Here is a 25,555-nt window from a genome sequence, read left to right as displayed (position 1 = left end):
GAGAAACAGCTGTGAGCTGTAGCTGATCCTCGATGTTCAGTTTAGATTTCTAGGAGAAGAGTTAGAGCCAGGAGGAAACCATCAGATGTTTAAACTAGTTGTGGTACCCATGTCCGATCAGTTCAAAAACTGCAGTGTTTAACATCTAAACTGAGTGCTTCCTAACAAAGTCATCGAGACCTTTTCAAAAGGTTAAACAGACTAAATTCGTATATATTTTGATGTTCCCTGTTTTCAAAAAATATCGGAACATGTAAAATCCATAACTATTTCATATAAATTCAGAAAATACAAACAAGATATCAAAATTTTCAGAAAAATGAGATCTACAATTTGGTTACAAAATCATGCATTGTTAAAGAACTTTGAACCCTAGTTGTTTTAGAAGAACATAATCAACCCCTCTGCGGCTCCGGAACTACTAACCCTAGTCCCGTCGAACCTCAGTTAAATTGATGATGTCTTAGGGTTAACTTGAATACCTAATTAACATGTCATATCATCATTCTTGTATGCGCATTGCATCGATGCCATGTGTTGATTGTTCTTTTACCTTTCCGGTATTTGCTTCTTCGCGATCGATAGAGCACGTGCCGAGACGATGATGGTCGACAATGACACAAGTCAATACTTGTCCATCGACGAACAAGTCAAGTACAAGATCTCCGAAGATCCATATTCGTTTGTCAGGGACAAAGGCAAGCCCTAGCCTGGTTCATATTATGATTTCGAAATGCTTTTACTTCTGGTTCCTACATATTGCATTCGTTTCCAATATGTTTTATCGGCAGGTATAGTTATCCTATGCGTGTTGCATTTACATCCTTGTAGCCTAAATACCCTGATCCACTGCTCTCAGCAAGACTAGGTTTGAGCTATGTGTGCATCGCTAGAGCCGTTTTATCGAATATGCTTAGACATGCTTAGTTGACGAATTCTGATCCATCCGGTTGATGAATCAGAGCTGCGAATGAACCTAGTATGGCAGAATAACGTGGTAAGATCAGTGATGATAATAAACATGTTTAAAGGCTTGGATGGGCCGCCACATGGGGATGTGGTGATTTGACTCGTTCTCGCCGATACTAGGACCTGAGTTCTCGCCTTCGGAACCAAGACTGAGCGTACAGCCACACGGGGCCCATGGGAACCCCTTGGCCCGAACTTGTCTAGCTTACACATGAGTCAATTAGTTTGCGAGTTCCATTTGGCATTCTGCATGGCGAAGGCGTGGAAAAGGTTTTCAAAGGTGCATCATACAGGGCGTGGCCGGGGTGAAGGATGCTGGAGGCATTGAACTGGATCCCCTGCGCACAATGACCGGGACCGCCTCGGAGAATGGCTACCTACGATGACGGAGTTCCCTAGTTAGATTGACTCATGGAATAGGCGAAGCAAGGGAAAGGTTTTGGTCGACCACCCTCTGCCGGCACACCAAGGAAGTGTGTTAATCATGTGGCGTTAAGAGTCGGTCGGCGCGTGTGGGTAAAGTTGTACACCCCTGCAGGGTAAATCTTTTCGAAAAGCCGTATCCACGGTTACGGACGACTTGGTGATGGATTCTGTGATCATAGACAACATGAACCTAATCGTAAAAACTTGGAATCAATGTGTGATAAGGATCCCTCCTCAGGGTATCGAGGGGGTGCTCCTAGTTGATAGGTTCAGCTGATGATGAAGATTCGATGGATTCAATATGATGATCAGTAGAGCTAGTGATATCGCTCTCTTATCCCCTTTTAAAATGATCTGAATAGACGAGCTTCTGCTCCCTCTTGTTTTACAAAGGAAAACTGGCTTTCCGCAAAATAAGCTCCACATAAAGCCTCGCATACCAGCTTTGCTAACAGGTTGTACTAAGTCTTGCTGAGTCCCTGTACTCAGCTTTGCATGCTTTGTTTCAGACGAAGACGCTCCAGCAAATGGTGGTTTCTAGGTCGACATTGACGAGTAGCTTGGGATTCCCAGGTGGCAGCCTGGAATCTATGGGCTGGGACGTCGCCGTTATGCTCCTGGCCTCTTAGGCCTTTTTCTATCTTGCTATTTAGAATAGCATAACTTCGCTTTCGTTGATTGATGAAATGTTCAGGTGACCTCTGCTTGTAATACTTTGGTTTTTTTGCTCAGTTATGAGCTTGTATTACTCTTTGAGTCGTAGAGTCACTGTTGTGTTACCGATTCTCACCCTGTAGGCCGTAGAGATCTAGGTTAGGCTTATGCCAGATGGAGATCTGGGTTTGTCTAGCCTACGACCTCCGGGGGTCCCCACAGACACTCAAGGAGAAACCATGTTTGTGGTGTGATAATCTTGGTGCCACCTACCTGTCTGCTAACCCAGTTTTTCATGCTCGTACTAAGCACATTGAAATTGACTTTTTCTTTGTGCGGGAACGGGTTGCTCGCAAGCAACTTGTTGTTAGGTTCATCTCCAGCAAGGATCAGATTGCAGATGGCTTCACCAAAGTTCTATGTTCTAGGAAACTAGATGAGTTTAAGCGTAATCTAAACCTCTCCCAGGTCTATATTAAGGGGGGGTATTAGAGATGTAATACTGACACGTATACGAGATGGTGTAGTACACCACTCGTATACGGGTCCAACTCTGTATTGCCCTGCGAGGGGCTATTCCTCGCTAATATTAACACGAACCCGGTGGACCGAAGGGTCACACCGTTCCACCCAAACGAATCTTGACGTTAACACTAGGAAGTTAGCTGATCTTAAGGATCGATCAAGCAGGAGCTTGGCTAGCTGGATCGTACCTCACGGCGGAAGTACTGGCTATTGTAGTGCGCATCTCGCCGGAAATCGCTTCGTCATCTATGTCGGAAAGTACTCGACGTACAGGGGCTGTGTTTGGTATCAGATTGGCGAGAGTACTGCCGGGTCTGGGCCAACAGTCTAGCACTTAGTTAGCTTGCCAGTCGTATCAGGGTTTGTGACAGTTCATGCCCGACTAGCTACTTCTTATTTGTTTGCCACCCTTTATCATCGTTCCATTGTCATCGTCTTAAGCTTTAGCAGTGTGTCACAATCAGTTGGGTCACTGTATGCCCATGGTTTCTTGTCTCCTACACAACAAAATCACGACGTTAACCTGTAGGCTAAATTTAGAGTGGAAGAAATATGCTAGCTGATGTGTAGATATGTGTCTTTTGCAAACGAAGTACTAATCCAATTAACAAACTCGAGAAAAGCAGATAATAAAGCTACTTTATTGCTACAGCCCAACACAAATAAAAGCCCCTTTTGAACAAACAATATTTGTACTGGAGCATCCATATGCACGCAATTAAAAGCCGATAACAATATTTGTCTAGGAAAAAACATATGCTCGGTAAGTAGGTTAAACAGCCATTTACCCAGTAGAGCTGAATTCTTGACCTCCAGGTCATGAACTCCAAGCCCTCCTTGATCTTTGGGACTACAAACTATACTCCACTTAACCAGTCGATATTTCTTTTTCTCGTTTTCCCCTTGCCAAAAGAATCTGGATTGATAGTAATCGAGTTTATGCAGAATTCCTTTCTGTAGGATGAAGAATGATAACATATACAGTACCATATTTGTGAGTACCGAATTAATGAGTACCAATCTTCCTCCCAGGGACAACAATTTACCTTTCCAACTACTAAGGCGTTTTTGTAATCTCCCTTCCACTAATTTCCATTCCGCGATTGTAAGTCTCCGATAATGAATCGGAATACCCAAATAACGAATAGGAAATTGGCCTTGCCCGCAACCAAACAACTCTGTATACAGAGCCGAATGGTTTTGGGCATCACCGAAACAGAACAATTCACTTTTATGGAAATTGATTTTCAATCCTGACAACTGCACAAAAGCCGCCAAAATTAATTTCAGATTTTGAGCTTTTTCAAGATCATGATCCATAAACAGAATTGTATCGTCGGCATATTGAAGTATAGATAAACCACCATCAACCAGGTGGGGAATCACTCCTTCAATCTGGCCATCAGCCTTGGCCCGCTCTATGATTATAGCCAGCATATCCGCTACAATGTTAAACAACATCGGTGATAACGGATCCCCTTGGCGTAACCCTTTTCGTGTTTGGAAATAGTGGCCGGTGTCATCATTAACCCGGATTGCGACACTACCTCCATACACAAAATCATTTATTAGAGCGCGTCACTCTGGAGAAAAACCTTTCATCCTGAGTGTCTGCTGTAGGAAAGACCACTTGACTTTATCATACGCCTTTTCAAAATCTAGTTTTAAAATAACCCCATTTAATTTCATAGAATGCATCTCATGTACCGTCTCATGCAAGACTGCCACTCCATCAAGGATGTTCCTTCCTTGCATAAAGGCTGTCTGTGATGGCTGGACAACATGATCTGCAACCGTATTTAGTCTAATGGTGGCCACTTTCGTGAAAATCTTGAAACTTACATTTAAGAGGCAAATAGGTCTATATTGTTGAATCATTTCTGCCTCATTAACTTTCGGTAACAAGATTACTTCACCAAAATTTAGAATAAATAATTCTAGTTGTCCAATGTGTAGGTCACTGAACAAATCTAGAAGGTCCGATTTAATCGTATCCCAGAAAGTTTGATAAAACTCCGCTGAAAAACCATCAGGCCCCGGTGCTTTGTTGCATTCCATTTGGAAAATTGCCTTCTGAACCTCTTCCTCAGTATAAGGTGCGGTTAGAAGACCATTTTCTTCCACAGAAACTTGGGGTACATCGTCCGTTAAGTTCTCATTAAGAGAGAAGGTGCTTTCCTCCGGAGGACCAAACAGACCTTTATAATAATTAGTAATGTAAAATTTGAGTTGCTCATGACCTTCAATCAACCCTTCATCTTGAATAAGAGAGTGAATACGTTTTTTCCGATGTCTTCCATTGGCTAAGCCATGGAAATATCGCGTATTTGAATCTCCTTCCAATATGAATTGAGCTTTGGAACGTTGATACCATTTGAGTTCTTCCTCGCGAAGAAGACTCGCCATCTGCGCATTTGATTGATTTTTAAGTTCAATCTCTTGCGTAGACAATGGTCTAACCTCCGCAACAGCCTCAAGCTCATCAATTACATTTGATAAGCGAGCCTTCTCTTGTTTAAGGATACCATCCGTATGGGCAGCCCAACCAGAGAGATATTTGCGCATTATCCGCATCTTATTATTCCAGCTCAAAATTGGAGAGCTGCCCCCGACCGGTCTCTCCCAAACCTTCTTAACCATATCATGAAATCCCTCCCGATGTAGCCAGCCAAGTTCAAATTTGAACGGCCGTTTACAAACAGGACGGGGATTCCCAGTAGTTAGGAGGATGGGAGCATGGTCAGACAGTTTTTCAATACGTTCTAGTGCACGGACTGACACCATAGGGTATTTATTTTCCCAATCGGTATCCATCAACACGCGATCTAGTTTCTCGTATGTGGGTTCAGGCAAGCTGTTGGCCCAAGTAAACTGTCGACCGGACATAAACACCTCTCTTAAATCAAGGCTATCAATGACAGTGTTGAACAAAAAAGACCAATGTCCATCGAAACGGCCTTTACTTTTCTCGTGAGGAAATCTCAACAAATTAAAATCGCCTCCGATTAAAATCGGATAGGGATTATCTTTTGTAAGATTTACCAACTCACGTAAAAAGTCAGCCTTAAAAGCATCCTGGGCGGCACCATACACAGCAACCAGACTCCACGTGAAACCGTCTGCTTTATTCTGAATGTCGAGCTTAATGTGATACTCTCCATCAGAACTAGCTAAGACAGTCATGGTGTCTATACGGACGCCAAGTAAAATGCCACCGGACCTACCACGAGGCAGGCGAGAAAACCACTGAAAGTTAATCCCGCCTGACAGTCGGTCGAGAAAACTTTGTGTGAAATTTCGCTTACCCGTCTCCGATATAACAATGAAATCTAAATCATAATCTCTACAACCATCGGCGATGTGGGAATGCTTAGCCAACTCACCAAGACCTCTGCTATTCCGAAACATGCCAATCATCGAGAAACTATTTTAGATTTAGTATTCTTGCTATATCTACGAGATTTCTTTCCAGCCGACGATCGAGAATCACGTTCGGAAGCTTGTAGATCAGAACTAAGCTCCACGTGTTCTAAATCAACTTCTGAAATATTACCAATAATAGCCGAGAGAAGCTGACCATCTAGGATGACATCCTCTTCCTCATCGTCTATTACTGTTGTTTCAGACCCAGTGGAGACATTCGGAGCAACCGTTAGACGGTCAAGCTCCGTATGTCTCAACACATTGGCCGAAACTGAAATCTCATCAGACCGACTACCCATATTAACCCCTATGCTACTCAAATTTGAAGAAATACGAGTATCTGAAAAAGAAACAAAAGACTTGGACGGTTGTTTAGTACTTGCCGTGTTGAGGTTCTTCTCAGCCTTACGCCGCATGGCTCTCTGCATAGCGTCCTCATCCGTCGCCCCCGCTCCATCCGCCGCAAGAGCGTACCTCCCACTCCGCCTCACCGTCGGTTGAACAACGGGAGGGACCGTGGGTGGCGGCTGCTGCAGGGTGGAGACCGGCGATGGAGAAGTCGAGTGCGGTGGAGACCTAGCCGGTGAAGGAAAAGAGGTCGTCGATACAGGGGTAGAAGGTGATGTAGCCCCTGTATCACAGCATCCCCAGGCGAATCCCCCTTCGCAGGGGAAGAAAGTGTCGATGGAGAAGCGCCCTCCGTCCCATCAGCCTGCCCCTCCGCCCGTGGAGGCGGTATCACAGGCTCAACGGGTCCGTCCGCGGGACACGGCGATACCCTCAAGGTCCGCTACCCCGCGTCCAGATGGCGTGGTAGCGAAGCGTCCTCCGAGGTCGGCAGCACCTCCTCCAGCACCGCGACACTCTGTGTGTATAATCTTTGGCGAGTGTCCTAGATCTAGACACTCGGCAAATATAGTTGGCCATGCATCCCGCTTTTTGCTGAGTGCCCCAGGGCTTGAAACTCGGCAAAGGCAGGGGCGTGGTGCCAACTTTCGCACTCGGCAAACAAGGGGGTGATGTGGCAGCTTCACTGCAGCCGTGTCTTTGCATGCACCTGGGGAAGCAGTTGTCATGTGTCTAGCTTAGACAATTGGCAAAGACGACGCACCGTTGACATCGGGCAAATGGTCAAGTGCTTTTCTTTGGTGAGTGTCAACTCTTGATGCTTTTGATGCACATCAAAGGCTTTTGCCTAGTGTCGTGAAATTACATTCAGTAAAGATATTTTGTCGGGGAAGACTTGCCCGAGAAGTCTTTGCCGCTTTGCCGAGTAGTTTTGCCTTTTGCCGGGTATTTTTTGGTACTAGACAAAAAAATTGTTTCATGTATTGATGTATGTGGGCAAAGAAATATTTTGCACGTACTACCCTCTTGAGCAAGATGAAAATCGATTTTCATTTTTTACGATAAAGGGAATATATTAATATCAGGAGATACCAAATACACATAAGTCTCTGCAACAACGCAATACCCTAATAGTAGTACAGATGCACACAGCCAAAAAAGAGAAAAGGTAATTAAGAAATTAAAATTCCACTACAGTATTCTAGCCTTAGCAACAACAATACATTCACCACCAAGACAACACCTGAACTTCAGACTCTCCAAAAGTTGCACCTCCCAGAAGGAAAAAAGCGTACACGCGCCACCGTCGCTCGATCAAAGATTTTTGATTTTCACCTTGAAGATAGTCTTCGCTCTCAAAATAGTGCTTTCAACAAGGTCATTTCTAGACACAACCAATTAAGGTCAGATCTTGGATTTTCATCCCTAAAGAAAAGACTTCAAATTTCACATGAGATGTAAGGCACAAATCGATTTTCATTTGGATACTCATGTAACTGGTCGCTGTTTTCCTTTCCTTGCTGTGTGCGAGACGAAGAAGAAGGGATGTACATCCACGTTCATGGCTGACTGGCTACTTCTTTGTTTCTACTTTCTACTGCAACCATCTCGATCCTCTTTTCGTTGTCATCGTATTGGTCTTGAGCTTTGGTATTGGTCTTGAGCTTTGGTGCCTCGCTAGGGTACTGTTAAGTAAGATGCCTGAAGGTTGAAGATGAAAGGCTTTTCAAGGATTTTGTTATAATTTTCGTTTTTTCAGAGTTCTTTATACTGTTTGTTGTTTCTTTTGTTGTTTCTTTTAATGCCAGAGTCCTATTCGTAAAAAAAAAAGTACGTCTAAATTTCATTTATAGTGCATTTTACCAACTAGAGAAGATAAAATACACTGCAAGTAAAATCTTAGTGGGATCCCGCGTTGACACCTCATGTGACGCCACCGGCCGGTTGGTTCACTACATGCCCATCGTTTCTTTTTTCGTACTCAGTACAGTCACCATGTTAATCTGTAGGTCACCATGTTCCATCGAGCAAAATGATGCTAGAACCAGATGAATACAAGTTACAAGAATATGAACATATAATGAACATCTCGGGCAAGAGATAGGTGATGAGCATACACATAATGAAGGAACAAAAAGACACTGGATGCTCATAACTGGTATATACTTTACATTGTTAGGGAGAAGCGCATACTTACAGAAAGGGGAAGATTGCACACTCTCACTCTGCCGCAACTAATGATACAACAATGTGGTGATCAACTCATTTACTGCACAAAAGGCTGTCGTAGCCTCTAAGATGTTGCTCTAAGGGGGAAACTCCCAAATAATACTATCTACAAAAGATTCCCCGGGCTTCTCTCTTTCTAACTGTATGTGTTAAATTAACACAGGCTAAACTGTTGAGCATCCAAAAGATCGCTGTCCTTCAGCATCATGACAGTGGTCCGTTTTGCAATGTAAGATCAGAAACTGAAGAAAGCTCCTCCTCCAAGGCGCTAAGAAGATCGAGGTACTCTCTGAATACGTCATGTGACTGCAAGTGATTCGTACACATGTCAGAGACACTTATAAAGTTTATAGACCCAATAAAACAAACACCTTTTGTACTTGCTAACCTGTAGGGTAATGCTATATGCTTTCCATAAACGCATATCATGTCGAAAGAGATCCACCAAAACCTGAGGAACAACAAAAAGATGTATTGCAACAGCAAGGCTGAGTTTACATAGCCAAACAATTTGATGTATAATAATTCACTTCTAAACCATCACACCTGTAAACTTCAAACAGAGCAAGATAAAAAATTCACTGTTATTCACTGATAAAGTGCACCAACTAGATAACTATCTGATCTAGAAAAAAGGATTCTACAGCAATAACTCTAACCTGTCAAGTACAAGTTGTGCGACAAGTAAATACTGGCAGGCAAATAGTGGAGGACCAAATGTATGCCTAATGTTCAACCCATGGTTAAGAACCAAAAAAACAACTCCAGCGCAGATGCAAACGTCAATGACAAGATTACCAAAGCACAGCACACATACATTTTAACTTCCACAAAAGAATTGTTAACCATGTCAAAGCATAAAACTATACGAGTATTACCTCTGCACGTCTCAATAAGGTTGCTAGCACCACAATCCACTCCTTAAACTTGACAGAACACATATGAGCAAGAAGGAACTCAGCATCGAGCCGGCTCTGAAGTGTGTCCATTTGGAGCTGTCATCAGATATCGGCATACAAGTGAGAACTTTTTCCAAGAAAAACAGATAAAACCAAAATAATATATTTTGAAACGTGTGATTTCTAAACTTGCAAATCAACCAAGGGGGGATCGAGGTATGTGACGCATATGCTCAAACCAAGGTAAAAAGGTGTTATCATATGCAGGGTTTCAACCACACAAACAAGCGAGCAATGCAAGGAAAGGAAAATCACGAAGTGGACAAAACCAGCAATTGGCAAGCCGAAACTCAACTTGGACAGGTCCCACATCCGAATCCATACCCACGTTTGGATAGGATATGGGTAAATAAAAATTACCCATTCTGTTTTGGGCATAGGGAGGGTATACATCCAATTACCCTCAACTTATCCATACCCACAAAAATCAATATAGGGATGCCTTTCCTCTTGCCCGTAACTTCGCCTCCACAATCTGCTCTGCCTCCACAAGATTGTTCTGGTGAAAAGGATCGCCAACCTCCACAGCGCCATCTCCAAGCTGCCGTCCTTGATCCCATCTCCCGTCAATCGACGACATCGTCTGGCTTTGTGCCTCGAGGCGCCCTGGTCTGACGCGCTCACTGTACTCAAGTTAGCGAGTATGGGTAGAATTCAGGGACTGACAAATACATGGCTCCAGCACTTCCCTCAGGATGTTGCGAGCGCTATGTCCATCAACTGTAATTATGTTTCCAATGAATAAAATTTACTTTGTTGGCGAGCCATATGAACAGCTTGACTCGAGGGGGCACCCATGCCTTCCAGATCATTTTCCAGGCATTGCAGCGCATGGAGCCACGGAAGGTAGCGAGGTAGCCAGAGCCCGCGGAGTAGGTGCCGTCCGCAGTCCACTTCCAGATGAGCTGGTCGGGCTGTGTGGAGAGGGTGGTTTGCATGACCGTGCGCCACCACAGCAGATATTGCCTAATTTCATGAATGCCAACGTGCCGTGGATGTCACGCACCCAGCTGTTGCCCTGGAGGCCGTCAGCGACAGTCCGCATCTTCCTTCTTCGCTTGGGGATGCAGTTGTATAGCAGGGGTGCGAGCCCCTACACGGCCCTGCCACCAATCCAGCGATCCTCCCAGAACATCGCTGACGCGCCGTCACCGATGGTCATGCTTGTAGAGGCGAAGAAGAGGCTGCGCTCGGCTGCAGAGAACTGCAGGTCCATGCCATGCCATGCTCTGCTGGGGTCCGTTTTACTGAACCAGAGCCACCGTAAGCGCAGAGCGAAGCCTGCACGCTCGATGTCTTGCACTCTGCGACCTCCATAAGAGGTTGGCCGGCAAACCTGCTGCCAAAATTGACGTGGCAGTTCCCTCCCTTAGCCTGGGCACGCCCCTCCCAGAAGAAACTTCTCTGAATCTTCTGGATTAGTTTGAGGGTTTTCTTGGAGGGGGCAAGAACGAGCAGCTGATGGATCAGGACAGCACAGACCACCGCCTTGACAAGCGCCAGGCACCCTGCCTTGTGCATCAGGCGTGTGATCCAAGTGGGCAGCTTGTCAGCGACCTTTGCCACCAGGGGTTGGAGTTGTGCAGTTGCCGGGCGCCGGACCATGAGGGGGATTCCCAGGTAGGTCATGGGCAGGGCGACAACAGGGCAGCCGAGGCCTGTCGCCACCAGCTCAGCCTCCTCAACGTCGCAGTGCAGGAGGGCTGCGGAGCTCTTGGAGTAATTCACCAGAAGTCCGGAAGCTTGACCAAAGATCTTCAGGATAGACTTGACTGCGTTGATGTCGCCGGTCGATGGGTGGCAAAAGAGCAGTATGTCGTCTGTGTACAGCGATATGGTGGGCATGGTCTGACGTGGGTGCAACCGCTGCAGCATGCCCAGCTCGTAGGCACGCCTAATCAGGCGCCCCAAGACGTCGATGGCGAGGACGGACAGCTGCGGCGACAGGGGATCACCCTGCCGCAGGCCTCGTCGATGCCAGATCGGGGTCCGAGCTTGCCGTTGATGAGCACTCTGGTGCTGGCAGAGCTCAGCAGGATCGCGAGCCAGTCGAGGAAGCGGTCACCGAAACCAAACCGGCGCAGGACCTTAAAGAGGAAGGGCCAGGATATGGAGTAGAACGCGCGCGCCAAATCAAGCTTGAGGATCACCCTCGGTTCACGCAGCTGATAGAGGACCCTCGCGGATTGCCGCACTAGCACGTAGTTGTCTTGTTAGACTCCACCTGGCGATGAACGCGTTCTGGTTTTTGCTAACCACGGAGTCCAATCTGGGTGCGAGCCACAGCGACAGGAGCTTGGCGAAGAGCTTGGCCACCAGGTAGATCAGGCTTATGGGCCTGAGGTCGCTGATGGACGCGGCGTCAGCCCGCTTAGGCAGCAGCATCAAGAGAACTTGGTTAAGCCGATGGAACCCTCACCTGAGAAGTGTGTGTAACTGCTGAAAGGCCGTGACAAGGTCGTGCTTGATTGTCGCCCATCAGGCGCAGAGGAACCCGGCAGTGAAACCATAGAGTCCGGGGGGCCTTGGGCAGGCAAGAGCTTGATCGCGTCCCAAATCTTCGCTTCCTCGAAGGGCACCTCCAAGTCGTCAAGGCCGTCAGACGGAGCAATTAGCTCGTCGAGGTCGAGCGTCACGTGGCGGGAAACATCGGTGCCGAGCAAAGTGTGAGAAAGCGTTCTCGGCCATGTCGGCGTGTTCCATCAGCACTCTCTGCTCGGAGACAAGACTGCCGGCGGTGGGAGCACTGCACATGGAAGAAGGCCGTGTTGGCGTCCCCATCCTTCAGGAAAGCGATGCGGGCGCGTTGTCTGGCGATCATGCGCTCCATCAAGACAGATCCTGGACCGCAGCTCGCCTACAGCGCCGCGGCCTGCAGCAGCACCCCCGCTGCCTCCTATGCGACCAGGATTTTGAGACAATGGCTCACTTGCTCACTGCCTGCCCCTTCTCATGCCAGATTTGGTACGAGACCTTGGCTTGGCTCCGGCTTCCCTGCCAGCCTCCCGATGGTACTTCGTCGCTGCTGGAGTGGTCCATATCGAGCAAACTCGCCACCACAAAGCCCATGCACAAGGTCTTGCCTCCACGACGCTCCTAATCCCTTGGATGCTCTGGAAACAGAGGAAGGAGTGTGTCTTCGACAACGCCCAGCCCTCCACTTCCGCCCTGCTTTCCAGGATAAGGCTACGCTGTCACGCTCTGGCCTAAGGGTTGTTCTGCCATCCACCTGGGATGTGCATTCATGTAGTTAGTTCCCCTGTATTCACCTCCTAGGAGGATTGTAACCAAACTTCTCTCTTTTCAATGAAATGAAACGCAAAGTCTTTGGGTTTTCTCGGGAAAAAAAATCCCTTTTCGCAGCAAAAAAAAGTAAGCAGATGATCTACACGAGATAATCTTAGCTTATTGTTCCTTTTCTATTTCAATAGTGTCAACTGGTTTGCTGATTTGCTCAAGTAAAGCATCTCATTAAATATTCACAATATTCAGGTCCAAGCAGTGTTGAGCAAAGCACAACTAGCCTGAGAAAACTGCGGCAAACACTTTGTTTTTTTCTAAAAACTAAGAACGTCAACACCATTTATTATGTGACCAACACTTATTAATCTTAAACAGAATTAAAACTGAGAGTTTCACAAGGGCTGCCAAAATAGTTCAGGCTCAACAAACTGTTCGAGCTAGATTCGTTCTAGGCTCACAAGCCAAGCTCAAGCCTGACCTCATTGCAAGCTTTGGAAGATCAAGCTCAAAAAGTCGGCCATGCTTGGTAGAACTTAAAGCGAGTGGTCCACTCTTCTCTCCTCGAAATTTCGACGATTCCACACCCACTTAGAACCCCAAGCCAACCGTTCTTGCAGCCCTGTGCTGAAGGCTGAATGAAGTTTTCAATCCAAAAAAAACAAATGGCAGCAACACCTTAAACTGATTCAACTTTCTCAGTTTGCAGCTAAGCACTGGTCCTCGAGGCTCTTTCATGCACACAAAGAGTCAAGTCCAAGAGAGAAGCTGTGCTGACTCATAACTGCAAATATATTTTCAAGCCTGCAATGGTGTTACAGGCCATCTTAAATTATTCCTACATGTCATGGAATGATAGCATAAAGTGCTGGATGTTTAGTACCAATTTCTGTGTGGAATGAGCATGTAGATGTAGCACCACCTATTAAGGAAAACTCAGGCGAGGCACTAAGGCAAAATCAGCCCTTGGCTCTTGCACAGATGAGTTGGGTATAACTTTTTCTTTACAGTCATGAGCCTCGCTGAGCGGAGCTCGGACTTGTCCAAGCCTTTGACGAGTTGAGAGCTCAAATTTAGCTTTAGGCTCGGGGTGTAAGTCGAGCTTGAGCCAGGCCTGGGTGTATGCACTCAGTCGGCTCAGCTCGTTGACAGCCGTAAGTTTTATCGTTCAGCATTACAGATTTTTCAAACTTTGAAATGAAATTTGTAATATATACGCCTCAAATGTCTTTGCAAAGAAAAACTTCTAAATAGCTAAGTATTATTCCTATAATAATATGCAAGACATAATGCTCCTGACTTGCAAATAACTTGAGCATAAAAGTAATCTTGAGGTATTCTCGAAAAAAGTAATTATTCATGATTTGTTAATTAACCTTTTCTCCAATTAGTTCAAGTGCAGATGCGAAATTCTCCAGTCGAGCAGACCCTAGCCTTTCTCGCTGAAGATATTCCTGCATAAAGTTACAATGAAGTTTGATAACATGTGGCTTTAAATCGTAAAAATGTTATAATGATGAATGGTTAGAATCTCACCACAAGATCAAACTGAGTCCCTTTGACAAAAGCAACGAGCTTCGAAAGTTCCTTGCCAGACATCAAATAGCTGGCATGACTCTCCAGAATATTCATAACAGAGGCAATATGTGGACTAAGTTCTTTCACTGAGTTACTGTCCAAACAGGGAATAACAGTTCAGAAATTCTGATAGCAAAACCATAACCTTCTTTCAAAATAACAATATAACCTTTTAAAATTAACTACAAAATGTACCTTTTCAAATCAGAAGATTGTCTCTTATATGGTGAACGGAATAGAAAATAGCCCATAAACCTTGGAGATAGTTTTTCAGAGTCCGTATTGGCATTTTCGAAGTCTCTGCCAGACCTTAGCAAGAAGCGAACCTAAGAACATTAATTGCATTACGTTATTCCCCTGCAGACTATAAATATAGGAAATAGACAAGTTATAGCATAAAAGCATACCAACTCCCCAGCAAGCTCGTACAGAGATTCATCGAGTGTAGCCTGCAAAGTAATGAACACTCAAAATTTTGAGCTTGAACATGTGAGACAACTAGCACATAGACCAGACCTAAACCACCTTATGATTAAGGTAAAAGAATTACTTGGAGCAAACGGAGTGCACAATACTGACTGACAGCAGGGCCTTCCAGCTTAGCAATGACCTGCAGTCACAGAACATTGTAAGCACTAATTCTTGTATAACTAAATGATAACAATGGTGAAAATTACTCTTTGTTAGTGCATAAGCCTGAGCAATTCAATCATGCATCAGATATCATTTAACATATCCTAAAAGGGTGTACCAGTATATAGCAAGCAGCCGTCCTGTACCATCTCCGTTGGAAACATTCCTCAAACATCCTATCATGGAAGATCGGTCATAATAAGAACACAACCATTATATTTATTTCATATGTTAATTGGTAGGTAAAAATCATAAACATCCAATTTGAGTCTGCACTCCCAAGATACCAAATGCTGGTGCTGGACTGATAACCATAAATCTTCGGCAAGTATTGATACACACCAATGACGAAGCACTGTAGTTTTGGAAATTGACTGGCAAGACAAATCAAAATGACATCTATATCCTCTATCCTCTAGAAACCCTAAGAAACAAGCCAAGTTCAACAAAATTCCTGAGCTCTCTAAGATTAAAGGTCATTTTGAAGCCCAGCTAGACACCAGTCCATGTTAGTGATAAGCACTTCAACAGATTCATCATTAGATTCTTGATGGACACCAACATGACAGATGGAAGTGTGCAACCACAAGTGGATCTACACTCTAGCTGGCATGGTAATTATTTATACTAAGAGCAAGAGTTACAACAAGGTATGCATCTTTGGAAAAATAAAAGGCTGCACACTTACTCTGTGGATCGTCCAGCTGCCGAGAAAAGATCTGCCCAGTGCCGACCATCAGTTTTCCTAGCAACACTGACTACAACATCCATATATTCAGAAAAGTTTCGAAGTAGGTCACATGTCTTCTCTAAAAGAGATTTCTTTGGAGATTCACTTTTGTGTGAAGGTTGATTTTTTGAAGCACTTGGCCTGCAATTAGCAAGTAGCCAATAAGAAAAAGGCTCGATACATTATTTCAGCAATGATGACAAGAAAGCTAGCAACTTGGTCAACAAAATATGAAAACACGCTACCAATACAGCAATAAATAGAAATATTAGGGTGGTGGATGGCATCCAGTTGAAAGCGCTTTATCATAAACAATACACAGTGAACCAGCATAGCATGTTTCAGACACTTCAACTCTGGCCTGCAAATCCACAAAGTCTCCTAAAAATCTTGGCTCATACTCCCTCCGTTCGATAATTCTTGTCGTGGTTTTAGTTCAGGTAGTACTAAATATGGGGATGGGGAGAATTTCATAGTACTAAATTGCATTGGGATTGCTGCCACGTTGTGGTCTCTCCGCACCATACAGACTAAGATGTTTTTTTAACGGACAGTGCTGAAACGCCCCACTGATGCGGTATTATGAATATGATCCTTTTTGCAGCAATGGCTGCCTCTCTGGGACTCCCAGACACAAGACAGCTTTGACTAGGCAATTGGTGAATGCAAGAGGAAGTTGGCTCTGCTACGACGTCGGACGGTCAGACCTGAATTTTCTTTGGAAATCATTCCTTTTGGGGGTCTTATCTTAGCTATGGCTGATGAGGAGTTTGCCTTCAGTTTCCTGATGTTTGTTGCTGTTCATTTAGTATCTTTTCCCTGGAGAGTGTTTACAGGGAGTTCTATTAAACAACTATCTCCACTGTCGTTTGTTTGGGTTGATCACCTTGTAGTGCAGGGGAGTGACTAGGCACGCTTTTATTTTAGAACTTTCCTTGTAAAACTGGTTGATAACCCAGTTCCTGTAAGCGAACCTTATTGCTTTCAATATAAAACAGGACCTAATGCCAATTCACCAAAAACTATATAGCATGTTTCCATATTCTATTTAGCTCCATACTGCAAATATAAAGTACATTTGTAGAAGGACAGTGTAAGTCAGAATCAAATACCTTGATATATCTGCTTCGAATACCGTAAACAAAAGCCACTCTAAACAGTGAGAAAAGTGAGGTTTCTCTGCTGACAAGTTTGCCAAACGTAAAGCTTCTTCATGTTTGTCTCTCTGTTAATAAAAAAAAGAGAATGGAAGACTAAATTTAAAGGCACAAGAAAATTATTTACACCATACAACTTTGGAATTGGCATATAAGCTCTACAAAACACTAAAACAGGCCAACATATTAAAAGTTGATGCAAGTAGTCCAATAAAGCATTGTTGTACCATAACTTCATGGTAAAGCCATAACACTAATCTTCTGAATACATCAACCTAGTGTCCTAGTTTAATGTAGGCGGAATCATCTTCTTTCGATGGTTATATTCACTCTGTAACAAAGTACTGCTACACACTTCAACGTGGCCAATACAGCAGCTCAATAAAGAAATAAATCCCAAGGTTCACCGTAATGTATCGAAAACTTCTGCAAGGGTAGCACGATGGCAACAAATTTGGTAGACCTTAACAACTGTTTTCTCAAACAGGGAGAGACCCTCCCCCTAGTACTGCAATCTATTGAAGATAGTACTGTAGTACATAATAAGGCTGATTTGTGTCCACAAGAAATTAGCACCCTCTTTCTGCGAAAATATTTTCTCTCTTGGGTGTTGACTCCCTTTCAGATTCTGATCAATCTCTGCAACTATCCTTGTTATCCCTATGCTATTTCGGGTCCGCGGTGAGTCTTCAGGGGGATGTCCAGACACCAGAGATATTGATGAACTAACATGCACAAGCCATACTAGTTGACATGGGAGGAGGTGGACATGGTTTTAAAGGCGCCAAGGCGACCTAAGGCGAAGGGGGGCGCTCCGACGCTTAGGCGACGCCTAGGCGGACGCTTTGGACGCCTAGGCGGACGCTTTGGACGCCTAGGCGCCTAAGGCGGGCGTTTTTCTAAGGCGGAGGGGGAGCGCTTGGACGCTTAGGCGACGCCTTTAAAACCATGCTTATAGATTTGGCACTTGATAGGACTAAATGGAAATTGGCAATCTATGTAACAAAACCTTAATTTACTTTTCTTGTTTTGTCTATTTATATTCTTTTAAATTAAACTCTCCTCACTGTTTGGTCGCCACGTGTTTTTGTTGGGTTTCATCGCTAGCCTACTCCAACTTGCTTGGGACAAAAGGCTCTGTCGTTGTAACAGGCACAGGCCATATGTTGACTTGCAAAGTTAGTAAAATAACAACATAATACCAATTATCCAAGCTAAAATCAATAGTTGAGAAAAGTCTTGGATGGAAATGTATGAAAAATATTAGCTAATCACATGTAAGTGTGTAGCAATGTTTATGCAATCATCGTCAAACTTGGTCCTCCCTTTTTTTAAATCTTTGAAGCATAAGTCCTATTTTTCACTTGGTTGTGTACTAGCACTAACCTGAAGGTAAGAACTCAATTTTAGGTGCACTGCTAGTGGTCTAAATAATATTTTACTAATGTGAAAATCTTACATTTTTTTACTCTTATCAGATTAATGAAAAAGTTTCTGAAGATTGCATTTATCTTTATACAGGTCAACATAGAAAACATAAGGTAAAGAGGAATGATCAATGCAAATTTTACCTGAAGGAGATGCCGTAGTAAACAATGCAATATTGTTTGCGCTTTTGGGGAAGGCTCAAAGCATGGGAACTCTGAGGTTGAGAAGGACATTCTCTGAGAAACACCAACTACTGCGCCAACATTTGGAAGAAGACCAAGAGGATACACTTCTCGGTCAAATTCAAGCTCTGGATCCAACTACAGAATCAAATAAGAGGTGCTCAATTATAACTAACAATTATATCATGACAAAAATTAGCATTATTACGACATTATTAATAGTTTTACTAAAAAAATAAACACATATAAAGCAGGTGGAGAACTCCATTGTATGATTTCAGAAGATCGGTACCTGCAAAAAATCCTCTTGCCTAAAAGGATTTGCTCCATGTGACGGGTACCATACCTGCAACAAAGCAGAATCTGCATAAAAGAATTGCAGGTAGATTTTGACAAAACATCTATGACCCCAAAATGCATGGGCATAACGAAGAGATATATATTGTGGAGTACCATTTAAACCAACCTGCATCCCTTGATGGCCATAGTCAAGCCATGAAACCTCTTTGATAAGATTACCCTTCTCTTCCATTTGAGAACCAGTGACCCAGAAGAGTTCAACTGAATTTGTAAGTGATTGTTCATGTCCATCGTCCATGTCCAGCACAGAAAGTTCCCCATTCACCCGCAAGATAAGGCACCTGATATATTGCAAACCAAATAAAAATCTAAGAGAACATTACCAGGTGACATTTGGGTTAAAATATACCTTGATGGTTGTCGGGACAGCAAGTCAGAAGATCCATTTGAATCCCGCTTCAGAAATTGTTCATCAGTTCGTTCAGGAATCAAGCGCATTGAAACAGGTGGGCTCTTTGGACTCATAATTGAAAGTTCTCTAACTGTTGAAAGCTGCTTAATCGTAGAGAAATAAACGTTATCATACAGAGCTGGCAGGCCACACATTGAGGATGCAAAATTTTCACATCACCTGTAAAACTGGACTACTGGCAGGTGACAATTCTCCCGAGATAATCACATGAAAGATATGCACATCAAATGGACTGTAGGTAACGAGAACATAGTCCTGAAAGACATCCATGACAATGGGTCTACCAAGCAGTGGTTTTCGGTAAAGTAAAGAGCTATGATCAAGGTGATATCTTGGGAAAAACAGCAGCTCGTACCTAAGAAAAATGCAGCAAACATATCATATAGCTAAATGCTAAATAGAAAATCACATTAGAAGAAAAAAAAACATGATATTTAAATAGGAACAAAGCACTAAGAAAAGAAAATATAAGTGAATTTTTCTGACATATTAACAAATTGTGAGGTTCAATCAGTACCTATGTGAGTTCAAGCACTGGTTCAAAACACGAAAAATCAGTTCACAGACATACTACGGAGTATTATAAATAGAGAGCCTATATGTGTTCAACTAGAAAGTCTCAGACTTGAGATAGTTAGCAGATAGCAAAAACTAAGGTAAGAAAGTGAGACTAACGTGTTTGATGATTCAACATAATTGCACACGATGACTATTTTCCCCAGCCACAATAAGCCTTTGCATTGAATCTTCTGCTCTTGAGTAACATCCCCAAAAAAACGCCATCTTTTGTTTCGCAAATCATACAGCACTAGACCATGAGAGCCAGCCACTGCCAAGTACATACCGTCATCGCTTGCAACTACATGCAGAACTGGCCAGTTCTGTGAGCTATATGACACCTGCTTCAAAAATAGAAGTATTATGATGAGCCATGCATCAACATATGTCGCAACACTCTTGCCTAAGAAACAAATCAAATCAAACTGAACACTTAACTGGAATATTAAGATGCAATATCTTAAGTTCGTCAGTATCATCGGGTTGCACTAATAGAATTCGATCTTCGCCATAAAGAATCTGGCGAATGTATGTTGTGCTTGAAAGTCCTCTGTTGAGGCAACATTTGGCAAATGAGAAAGCAAGAACCCTTTCTGACAAACTTTCTTCAACTGCGAATAATTTATACCCATAATCATCCCATTGAATATGTGATGTTCCGCCCATTAGAGGCTCAAATTTTTGGGCACTAGGTTTAACCATGGGAGACAATGCAGAATTTGATCCGGCTTGACGAATTGTGCACATCAACCGACATCCAGATACAGACCAAACAGTAAGTCCCCTGAATTTCCATCCAACTGCAAAAGCACAATTGTCAGGCGTCCAAGATATACAAGTAACAGGGCCGGTATCTTCCACTGAATACCTACAAATATTTACCCAAGAGAAAAACAGTTATCTCAGCTTCCATAGAATAATAACTGAAAAACATTGCTGGTATATTGACCTAGTACATGCCAGTCACAACTCACAGGCCAGAGTAAAATGTTGAACGATTGACCATTCTGGCAAAATGACACGTTTAAGCTAAGCACAAGAAAACAATGTTGACCATTCTGGCAAAATAACATGTTTAAGCATATTGGCGTTAAATGTTGAACCCATACAATGAGGCACTCAAAATTCGGCTGAATAACACTTGGAGATGTAGAGATCTAGTCAAGTGGCAGGTGTCTTAAAATTTCCTCTTAACTTATATATGCAAGAAGGGTATCGTAGATCAGTATAAAATTTGCAATCAACTGCCAGAAAATTAGGTAGTCAGAACTCTGAACTATCAATGCAACTGGTACTAAAATCTCTAATAATTTTAAAAATACATATATCTGTATGAGAGGCTTACCCCCAATCAAACAAGGAAACGGTGCGCATATGCCGCGCATTCTCAGCCAGGTCATACAACTCAACGACACCTCTGGCGCACCCAACGGCAAGAACCTGCTGATCGGAAGCCACCGAAGTGCACATCGCGTCACCAGTGTTCAGCCATCTCTCCACTCTGACACCGCTGGTTTGCTTCAACCCCTTCTTACCGACCGTACAGAGCGCGACCTGACAGTCCGAGTACAAAGCCACTAGCAGCCTCAGCTTGACCGACAACTCGACGCCGACGATAGCAAAGTCCCCTGTGCAGCAGGGAGCAGGCCTCACATTAGAACCTCCTCGCGAGCTAGGCGGATCGAACACCAAAGCATCCACAACGGCGGCAGTTTTTTCCGGCGAGCACGCCGAGCAACGGAGCTTGAAGCTGTCCGAGAACTGGCAGGCAACAACAACAAACACAGTTAGCATAGCAAGCAGGAGGCAGGCAGAGGTGGCATAGCTGCTAGCTTCTAACGGGCGACTTACGAGAAACAAAAGCAGTATGCATTTCCATGTACCTCAGCATTCCAGGACACGACCTGCAAGTGCCCGTTGGACAGCCCAAAGAGCGTGCTCTTGCTGTCGCACGCGAAGTTGCTCCTGCAACATGATTCCAAATTAGCTCCCGGCGGCGGCAGGAATTGTTTTTGGGGTAAGGAGTGAGGGGTACCGTACGTTATGGAGATGTCGTTGGCGAGAGGAACCTTCTCGACGATTATTTGGGATAGAGTGGCGATGCAGAGGCCGGGGAGCTGCTTGCCGCCGACGATCAGCGGCTTCCCCAAGAGCTGCACCTTGTATATGTAGAGGTGGAAAGAAGAGGTCTGCAACACAGCACAAACACACAAAGTGAGTTCTTGCGCGGGCAGAGCAGGCGGGGGGAGAGAGGGGCAGGCGGCGGGCTGACCAGGACGGCGACAGTCTTGCCGTCTGGGCTCCAGACGGCGTGGGCGTTGGGGCCGTGCGAGGCGAGGGACTCCGGGGAGCGGTCGAGGCGGGCGAGGCGGACCTTGTGGTGGGAGGCCGACCAGAGGTGGAGCGAGGCCGGGCAGACGGCGAGGAGGAGGCGGCCGAGGACGCGGAGGAGGACCACGCCGTCCGAGTCGCCCGGGTCCAGCGGGATCGACTGCGGCCAGCCGTACGCCATGTACATCGCGGCGTCGGCGTCGGCGCCGGCGGCGAGAGCCCCCCTCGCCGGTGGGAGTCGGGTGGGCGAGATGCGGCGCGGTCGGGGAGATCTGAGGATGGATGCTGGTGGTGGTGGCCGATGCGGGAGGCGCACACCAGTTTTTCTGATTTGCCTTTTCGCTCCTTTTTTTTCTTCTTTTTCCTCAATTGTTTACTTCAGAATCAGATCACAGATTCAAAGCTTGTCGATCCATGTCGACAGTGTTGTTACACTGCAAAGGAGGATTACCGTGACAGGCTTTGCGCGTGCTTTTGTTCACAAAGAACTTCCCATCGAGACAATGTTGCTTGATCTACCAATAAAGGTGACATCACCTCTGGCACGACTAAAATACACAACCCGCAAAAAAAAATACTAAGGGCCTCAATCTAGTGCCACTTCTTTTTTTGAAACATAAAAGTACCAGTAAAAATTACAAAAATATCTTTGAACCACCTAGCGACGACTATTAGCACTTGAACGAGACTAAGGAGCGTCGTCCTCGCCCATCACTCATTGGAAAATAAAGTTTTTGTAGTAGACAACATGAAGTTATCGTGCTAAGGCCTCAAAGGACCAACACAAGAGGGCAGCAGCAATAGCCGATGAAGAGAAAGGTAAACCAGAAGAAATACGAACCAAATCCAGCGATACCGCTAGAAACAAACCTCCGCATGCCCTCCAACGATGCTAGAAACAAACCTCCAGATGCCCTCCAACGAAGCTAGACGAATCACCGCAGGGGCTTTATTCCATCTTTAGAGAGCCATCACCGGCATGCATTCCTCACAAACCCTAAACAAACAAAGGAAAACAACAAAATTTGGAGCTCTCCCATTGACAAGGACCGAGAACCATCGCACCTCCATGTGATGCACTTAACAGCTCTAGGCTCTAATTTTCCATTATCAACAAGAGCATAGGCAGTATAACCAAAAACTATCAATTTTGAATAATATGCTGGGGAACCAGAAGGCCACAAGAGACGAGGCAGATCACGGCACCGCCGACGGGAGGCAAGGAAATCCTAGTCACGTCTCTGTCTCAAATCGCACTCAAATCGCACTGCCTTTTAAAATCAATCTAGTGCCACTTGGTTTGAAAAATGATATGCTCCACAATCTTCCAAATGAAGGCAAAAGATTTGACTCCTCGTTCCACATGAAAACTACTCTCGTAGTGTCACATGTTGTCCAAATGTCAACAGTAGGCAACGTCAATACGGCATGGATTACTAGATCTAACAAAACTAATTCTTTTTCTTTTCTTTTTTTTTGAAAGGGTAAGGGTCCGAAAGGACCTAGAACTGCATTAATAGATCAGCACCGAGTTACAGCAAGCAAGAGGACCCAAAAGAAATATTAAAAAATACAACCAGGTCCAGAACATTTCCAGGAAGGACCCTAGAAGGAAAATAAAGAAAGCAATCTTGTCCTTCGATTCTTCATCGTCTCCACGCAGGAACCAGGAACTTCACCGCCGGGGAGCAAGCCACTTGGGTTGAAGAACCCGTTGCCGCGCCATCGCCAGCATGTCAGAGATAAGCGCGTCGGATGTCCAGCTAAAAACGTACTGCCTCCGAGATGGAACCTTCGCCTGGAGGTAGAACTTGAGTCGGCGTTCAACATGAGACGCCCACGCTCGTTCGGCCGCCTTTCGATCCGAAGAATCCAGGGGGAGCAATGCCACAAGAGCCGCGGATGATAAGCTCCAAGAAGAGCTGCTAAAACCAGTACTGTAGCAGCCCCATATCCAAAGGACCCCGGCGAAAATCTGCAGCAGCAACTTCCTCTCCCAACCTTGAACTCATCCAGCACCTCGCCAGCTTGAGTGATTGGGGGACATGGAGGCTACAATGCAGATCATAAGAACAACAAGCTTATTGGGGAAGCATCGGCAAGATCCACTCTCCTTCGCCGTCCAACACCGACGCCGACGAACGAGGGGAGCCTCCAGTTCTCCAGCGCTGCTTGCAATCGTTGAAGAGAGGCTTCCGACCGGCATAACGCCATAACCCACTTGGGGAAGACTCATCCTAACCCTATTATGTACAAAGCTGCCCCACGCACCTCTCCCTCCTCTACTCCGGCCGGCGACGCTGTCGGAGAAGATCGAGGATCGGGCGTGATGAGGGACAGAAGAGAAAATAAAATAAAATAGAACCGACTAAAATCTAGTACTAGCTTCTACACACTTCTATTATAATCTAGGTAGTTTGGTCCTATAGTCATATGTATTGTAGTGGTTTCTAGAGTGTTCTAGTTATGAGTTGTAACTAGGTTGTGTGTTTCTTTTCCTAGCTTATGTAGTGTTCTCTAGAACACTCTAGTTGTGAGTAGAGCTAAGTAGTGAAGGCTCATGCAGCCTATAAATAGAGGTCCAACCTCTACCTATGAAATTGCACTATGTACCCCCTACCTATTAAATAAATGGAACCTTGTGTTCTATCTTAGATCTTGGACTAGATCTTGAGTGTTGAGAGTTTTGGATTGAACTCTTGAAAACCCCGCCCCTAGAGCGATATCTAGCGCATCACGTTGAAGCGGTTCCTTCAACAATTGTGTTGTCCACGTTGTAGCAACACGGTGGAGTTGTTCCTCCACAACCTTGTACTGTTTCAGGTGGTATCAGAGCCTTGCTGATCCGATCCAGCTGTTGGTCTCCTCATTGAGAGCTACACCAAGCAATGGAGGAATTCAGGAAAAGAGTGGATGTTGTAGATCAACAAATTCAAGCGCTCTGTGAAGATCTTAACCGCGGATTTGATCAGCTAGTTGAGATGGTAAGAAAGGGTGTTCCTCCTGTTGCGAATGAAGAGTTATCAAAGGAGGCAGATGATAAGCGTCGAAGAATGAGAGGTCGTCTTGAAATAAAAACACCCCATCCACATGTTGTTCAGCGTACTTCAAGGAGGCCAATGTATGTTGAAGCTTCAGAAGAATACGAATATGATGAGGGCTTTGAAGAACCTAATCTCTATACATATCCGAGAGTACACAACGCTACATATGCTAGAGATTCATACAAGGTGAAAGCTGATATCCCTACTTTCAACGGAAATGTTGATATTGAAGGGTGCCTTGATTGGTTGTATGAGGTGGAGATTTTCTTTACGGTAATGAATATTCCAGAAGACCGTAGAGTTTCTTTGGTTGCATACAAGCTGAAAGGGGGAGCTGGTGCATGGTGGCATCGCCTTCAAGAAGACCGC

General features: G+C 44.7%; 1 protein-coding gene across 2 annotated transcripts; it reads right to left on the bottom strand.

Annotated features, from left to right (window-relative positions):
* Positions 1–8,468: 8,468 nt before the first annotated feature.
* On the bottom strand, positions 8,469–22,515 carry LOC127305665 (uncharacterized). 2 transcript variants are annotated; one of them, XM_071822939.1, is made up of 22 exons: positions 22,084–22,515; positions 21,852–22,000; positions 21,695–21,776; positions 21,157–21,572; positions 20,250–20,679; positions 19,929–20,152; positions 19,413–19,608; positions 19,191–19,333; positions 18,948–19,122; positions 18,774–18,827; positions 18,443–18,619; positions 16,827–16,939; positions 15,673–15,855; positions 15,103–15,160; positions 14,902–14,961; positions 14,759–14,800; positions 14,547–14,677; positions 14,310–14,445; positions 14,150–14,227; positions 9,453–9,569; positions 8,969–9,025; positions 8,469–8,886 (listed from the first exon to the last, which is right to left on the bottom strand). In XM_071822939.1, exons 1-22 carry the CDS (start codon positions 22,327–22,329, stop codon positions 8,779–8,781), a joined length of 3,375 nt encoding a protein of 1,124 aa, XP_071679040.1. In that variant the 5' UTR covers positions 22,330–22,515; the 3' UTR covers positions 8,469–8,778. The 2 variants fall into 2 exon arrangements, with proteins under 2 accessions (XP_071679040.1, XP_051192132.1); XM_051336172.2 differs by having other exon boundaries at positions 8,469–8,880; positions 8,963–9,025; positions 22,084–22,490.
* Positions 22,516–25,555: the final 3,040 nt, after the last annotated feature.

The sequence above is a fragment of the Lolium perenne genome, chromosome 6 (genome assembly GCF_019359855.2).
Source record: "Lolium perenne isolate Kyuss_39 chromosome 6, Kyuss_2.0, whole genome shotgun sequence".
In the NCBI taxonomy this organism is placed as follows: Eukaryota; Viridiplantae; Streptophyta; class Magnoliopsida; order Poales; family Poaceae; genus Lolium; species Lolium perenne.
Note: the sequence above shows the minus strand (reverse complement) of the source record. Positions and strands in the feature narration are given on the sequence as shown.